At 38.4% G+C, this 6,431-nt stretch overlaps 1 protein-coding gene across 1 annotated transcript; it reads left to right on the top strand.

Annotated features, from left to right (window-relative positions):
- The first annotated feature begins 527 nt into the window (after positions 1–527).
- LOC126797368 (trifunctional UDP-glucose 4,6-dehydratase/UDP-4-keto-6-deoxy-D-glucose 3,5-epimerase/UDP-4-keto-L-rhamnose-reductase RHM1-like) lies at positions 528–4,385 on the top strand. The gene is made up of 3 exons (XM_050524007.1): positions 528–694; positions 1,976–3,563; positions 3,645–4,385. The coding sequence occupies exons 2-3, from the start codon at positions 1,989–1,991 to the stop codon at positions 4,107–4,109; spliced, it is 2,040 nt and encodes a 679-aa protein (XP_050379964.1). The 5' UTR covers positions 528–694; positions 1,976–1,988; the 3' UTR covers positions 4,110–4,385.
- Positions 4,386–6,431: the final 2,046 nt, after the last annotated feature.

Raw genomic sequence — 6,431 nt, 5'->3', positions numbered from 1 at the left:
CGTGTTAGCGGGTTAACCCGTCGTTGACCCATTTATTAAATAGGTCATGGCGGGTTGACCCGCCGCTGACCCGTTTTTTAATCATGGGGGTTCAACCCGTTTTATTTCATACAGGTTTTGAGTCGTGTCGAAATTGACAGCCCTATTTCTAATCTCTTTATTACTAACTGATTTGCATTATAAACCCCTAAATTCAAGCCATTTGGGAATCGATATAGGGGAGGTGAATCCTATGGTAAATCAAGACAATTCACCATAGTAATTGCTCTCTCTCTCTTTAAGGTAACATCACCTTTCAAAAAATTCACTAATCGTGTTTGGATCTGTGTTTAGTATATAATCGTGTCAGGAAACACAATCAGTACGCCGCGAGCTCTGATTGGTCCAGGCGTCCAATCAAATATTCCCAAGCATTTTCATAAACCCAAATTTCAATTCTCTCTCTCTCTCTCTCTCTCTCTGATATTTATAAATACCCAACTCCAACTACCTTCCCTCCTCACACTCAAAACCCCTCTCTTCTTTTCTAGTCTTTTCTCTTCTTCTCTTCTTCATTGTCCTAAATTTTTTACCACCATAAAAACCAGAAAAGGCTTTAAGCAATTTGGGCACCAAGATCCACTCCAACCCTGAACTTTTAACGCTTTAAGCAATTTGGGCACCAAGATCCACTCCAACCCTGAACTTTTAACTGGTAAAGTTTCTGTCTTTATGTGATTTTTGGAGTTAAAGTGGTGTAATTTCAATGATCTCAGTTGTGTATCAAGGAATTGGTCCCTCATTTGTAGACCCAGATCTCCTAATCACCCATTAAAGCTTTTGTTTTTGTAGTCAATCATCAATGTGGGTTTTGCTGTTTATGGCTTTATGCTTAATGGTTTTAGTTCTGTGGAAAGTTTGAACTTGTTTCAATTTTTGGGTAGAGGGAGTAAGATCTGAGTTAGTTCTGTGCTGCATTTGAATTAGATCCGGTAAATTTGGGTGCTTTCCTTTTTGGGTTCTTGTTGTTTTTGGAAGTTTGAAGTTGAGAAAATGTGAATTGTTTGGTTTCTTTGTGAAAATGGGAGTCAGGACAAGTGGTGCTCATGTAGTAAAAACTGGTGTGGATGTAAATTCATAAAGTTGCGTATTGCGTATTCTGTGCCGTTATCTTACCAAATCGCTCTGTCAATTTCGCTGTCTATCATTATTGGATATCTTTACAGCTTCTTCTGTGTCACAATGTCACATTGTACATGAAAACCAGGATGAATATTTGGTGGGATAGATCTTGTTTCTTCGAATCTTGAAAATTCTGGTTCAACGGAGTAGTGAATGTTAAGCTAGACTTTTTAGATTAAAGTTTAGATTGACGATCACAAAGTAAACTCGTGGGAATATATCTTAGCTTTGATTAGAAAATGATATATCTTTGAAAAAGGTCTTGTACATCTCTACCATTAGTTACAACGTTCAGTATAAGGTTCGGTTTTCCCATGAATTTCAGTTTTCTTAATTTCGACATTCAATAATTTCTATTGACCGTGTGTTTCGTCTAATCAATAGATGATTTACAAACACCAATTAAGACAATTAGTCACATTTTTGTTCCTTCTAAATTTTAAGTCTTGAGCATGTTAGAACTTGCAGCACATGAACTTTTTTTTGTGGTATATTTTCTTCTCGTTAAATTCCAGTTCTTCTCTTTATTATTTCTATAGTTTGGTGATTTAATGAGCTACATATTACCTATACTTGTATGTCTGCTCTGATCTATTAGTTGGAAGCTTGCAATGCTTGATGCTTGAAACTCATAGTAACATATGTTTACTTTTCCTATGATATTGTTTGTATTTCATTTCAGTTCCTTTTGATCATTTGTATTGTTTAATCATATTATGATGTACACATTACCCTTCTCACGCATATTTATAATTATTCCCTGTAGTTGAAATTTGGAGACTTATTGTCAGAATTTGCATGTTGTATTCTGCAGAACGCATTCAGATATGTCTACTATGTATAAACCAAAAAATATCCTCATTACCGGAGCTGCTGGCTTCATTGCATCCCATGTTTGCAATCGGCTCATCAGGAACTACCCTGAATACAAGATCGTCGTCCTTGACAAGCTTGATTATTGTTCAAATCTGAAGAACCTTCTTCCCTCGAGGTCATCCCCAAACTTCAAATTTATCAAGGGAGACATTGGAAGCGCTGACCTTGTAAACTTCATCCTTATCACCGAATCCATTGATACAATAATGCACTTTGCAGCCCAGACCCATGTTGACAACTCATTTGGTAACAGCTTTGAGTTCACTAAAAACAACATCTATGGCACACATGTTCTTCTAGAAGCATGCAAAGTCACTGGCCAAATCAAAAGGTTCATCCATGTTAGCACAGATGAAGTTTATGGGGAGACTGATGAGGATGCTGTGGTGGGAAATCATGAGGCTTCTCAGCTTCTTCCCACAAACCCTTACTCTGCGACTAAAGCTGGGGCTGAGATGCTTGTTATGGCATATGGGCGTTCATATGGGCTACCTGTGATAACTACCAGGGGAAACAATGTATATGGCCCCAATCAGTTCCCTGAAAAGATGATTCCAAAGTTTATTCTTTTGGCTATGAAAGGGAAGACTCTTCCGATTCACGGGGATGGATCAAATGTCAGGAGTTATCTTTACTGTGAGGATGTAGCCGAGGCTTTTGAAACCATTCTTCATAAGGGTGAGGTAGGCCATGTCTACAACATTGGGACAAAGAAAGAGAGGAGGGTGATTGATGTTGCTAGGGAAATTTGCCAACTCTTCTCGTTGAACCCTGATACATATATAAAGTTTGTTGAGAATAGACCTTTTAATGACCAAAGATATTTCTTGGATGACCAAAAGTTGAAAAACTTGGGATGGTCTGAAAGTACTGCATGGGAGGAAGGTCTGAGGAAGACAATGGAATGGTACGTCAAGAATCCTCATTGGTGGGGAGATGTTTCTGGGGCACTGCTCCCTCATCCCAGAATGCTGATGGTTCCTGGAATTGAAGGAAACTTTGATGGGTCTGATACAAGCAATTCCGATTCCCCTTTGTCAGCAGCTGATTCTAGTCAGAGCAAAGTGGTTGTTCCAGTTCCTAGGAGCATTCTTTCTACTCAGAAGTCATCTCTGAAGTTCCTGATCTATGGGAGAACTGGGTGGATTGGGGGCCTTCTTGGGAAAATATGTGAGAAGCAAGGGATACCGTATGAGTATGGACGAGGGCGACTCCAGGAACGTTCACAGATCTTGGCTGATATTCTGAGGGTTAAGCCAACCCATGTTTTCAATGCTGCTGGAGTGACTGGCAGACCCAATGTGGATTGGTGTGAATCTCATAAACCAGAAACAATTCGGACCAATGTGGCGGGTACATTGACCTTGGCTGATGTCTGCAGAGAGCACAACCTCCTCATGATGAATTATGCGACTGGATGTATCTTTGAGTACGATGCTGCTCATCCATTAAAATCAGGAATTGGGTTCAAGGAGGAAGATACGCCAAATTTCACTGGCTCATTCTATTCCAAAACTAAAGCCATGGTATGTATCTATATATCGTTATCTTTTGGTAAGTTTTCAGCATAGCTACAAACTTATATCTGACTCCATTTTTTGTTGCAGGTCGAAGAGCTTTTGAAAGAATATGACAGTGTATGTACTCTTAGAGTTCGAATGCCTATATCATCTGATCTCAACAATCCGCGTAACTTCATCACGAAGATCTCAAAGTACAACAAAGTGGTTGATATTCCCAACAGCATGACTATCTTGGATGAGCTTCTACCAATTTCAGTGGAGATGGCCAAGAGGAACTTGAAGGGTATCTGGAACTTCACAAACCCTGGCGTTGTGAGTCACAATGAGATCCTGGAGATGTACAAGAAGTACATAGACCCCAGTTTCAAGTGGTGTAATTTTACATTGGAAGAACAAGCCAAGGTTATTGTGGCACCAAGAAGTAACAATGAGATGGATGCATCCAAGTTGAAGAAAGAGTTCCCTGAACTATTGACAATTAAGGAGTCGTTGATTAAATACGTCTTTGAGCCCAACAAGAAAACATCTGCTGGTGGAGCAGCAAATTAAGACTGTTTTGACGAATATCTACACCTCATTACCATTTCATAATTTATGCATATCTTTATTCTTTTCCCTGTTTATTGGGGCATAAATTACTGCATGTTCTCTCATCTAAGTCGATGTCCTGGTGAAATTCATATTTCTGATCACATAGTTGAGTTCGGAATAATGGTTTTAATCCTGCTACTATGAGATTAGAGATTCGTATATTTAGATGGTCTATACTCTACTAAGTATTGTAATTTTTATATGCAATAAAAACATGTAATTTCCTATATTCATTATTCAAGTTGTTATTATCTATGTTTGGCATATGATATAAGTTTACTGTGATTTGTCACCATTTCTTACTGAGTTGTTAAAAAAAGGAGCTAGTTGAAGTAACAAATGGAGCTAGTTGAAGTACGTTAACAAGACCAGTTAACAATTATGAGTATTGTCGTCTCCCCTCTCCAACAATATGTGCAGTAACAAATATACAGGAAGTGCCCTAATGCTAACGATATCCAGGGAAGACCAAGATTTTCAAAGTTTGAGCTAATATAAATCAAACTTTACAACTATGACGCAAATATTATGATTGATACGGATTGTAATACAAATTGTCGTGAATTGTTTAACTAATTGGGCATCCATAGATCGAGCAGACAATATAATCAATGTTAGAATGATCGCGAGTTCACAACTATAACTTATTGCCATAAAAGGAAAGATTTTACATTCTCATTAACTTATCGGGCAAATGATGCAACCAATATTCTTGAAACTGCTATGATCATTACTATAAGTTATCACCGTAAAGGAAAGACACTATTCTTGTCTTTTTATTATTATTGATATTCAAATGAAACTTCTCTCCCTCCAACACTGTCCAAGACTCCTCAAGACTGAAGTTTGGGATACAAGTTAATTCGCCATGTACCATCAACAAATTATGGGTGAGTTTTCTTAGTTCATCTGTTTCCAACTGTAAACGTTGTTGTTTTTTTTTTTTTCAGTTCCAAGACATTTTCTATGTAAGGCCTGAAGGCAACCTATCTGATGACAACCCCCTAATGCTCCACGGTGGTACACCGTTGCATACCAAAGTGAAGAGGTCAGTTTAGAAACCGGACATCAGGGTATCCCCACGACCGAAGGTAATACCTCCGACATGAGATTAATCCCTGACGGAGCCCATGTGAAATTGTTCCAACCCGGAATTTCACTGTGTGCCCTAGCCACAATAATGTCTTCAATGTCCCAACTCAGGCCCATATTGTGGCCCAGTTAAAAACAAAGAGGTGTGTAATGCATTCGCCAATGATCGAACCCCTAACCAATGACACGTTGTTTTCTTTCTTATAACCCAAAAGTGAAGTTATTTTGGTACAACCTAGTTTTCTATTATGTATATCCACATTCGTTAGTTTTTTTTTTAAAGATAGAATTCATTCATAGATGGCAAACTCAAACCAGTGAGGTCATTACATATCCGCACGCTACCAAGGATATGCAAGGCTTCATGGTACACGTACCATAGTGATACATAGAATAAACCAACAATTAAATCTACTTCCACACCATGCAAGAAAAAGAAAAACTAAAACCATGACAAGCATGAATTAGGTGAAACAGAAACGAACCAAAAGAAAAATTAATGACCAAAACTAAACAAACTAAAACCAGGACAAGCCTAACACTAGCCTAACATATTACGGCCCACTAAAAACCAAACCCTAAGCCCAAACGCCAACCCAACCAAATTACCATCTCCACCTCTTAAGAGTTGCGAACCACCACTGCACCACGCCACCACAACGATCGCCACGAAGACACCACCAACTCCAAAAGACCATGTGTCGCTCACCTCGCTTGAAATGACCTAAAAAAAAACTCAACAAGCAAAGGGATAGTCAAAGGAGGAGAACCCCATGCCCCAACAACCATTCGTTAGTTTTCTCCACTATCTCAATAAATATTGATAAACTAAGTTATCTAAAATCTATCAAGGCGGTGGTTACGTTTGTAATAGAATCTAATTTTATTTTGCCCCTTAGGTCTCAATATTTACTGTCATTACGAAGTAAATGTGTAGTATAAATATAGAAGGTAGAGGACTAAATTTCATGATATGATAGGGTCATGAGATTTAGTTGAACGCCCCTTAACTTAAGTCATGCACTATATGCAGCAAGTGAAGTAGCTTTGATAAAACACTAATCCAAATATAGCAGCCACCAAAGTCCAAATTAAGAGATCGATTGCCCTGTCTTAAGGCCAAATATAGATAACAGCAAAGGACCTCTCCCTCAGACAAATGCAAGGATAATAAGAAAACCTAGCTAG

This window comes from Argentina anserina, chromosome 6, assembly GCF_933775445.1.
Source record: "Argentina anserina chromosome 6, drPotAnse1.1, whole genome shotgun sequence".
Lineage (NCBI taxonomy): Eukaryota > Viridiplantae > Streptophyta > Magnoliopsida > Rosales > Rosaceae > Argentina > Argentina anserina.
Note: the sequence above shows the minus strand (reverse complement) of the source record. Positions and strands in the feature narration are given on the sequence as shown.

Bases quoted from the DNA above. Each gene is read 5' to 3' on its own strand.
- LOC126797368 (XM_050524007.1), top strand. From the start codon at position 1,989: ATGTCTACTATGTATAAACCAAAAAATATCCTCATTACCGGAGCTGCT. The intron at 3,564-3,644 runs GTATGTATCTAT...TTTTTGTTGCAG, and splicing joins ATTCCAAAACTAAAGCCATG to GTCGAAGAGCTTTTGAAAGA.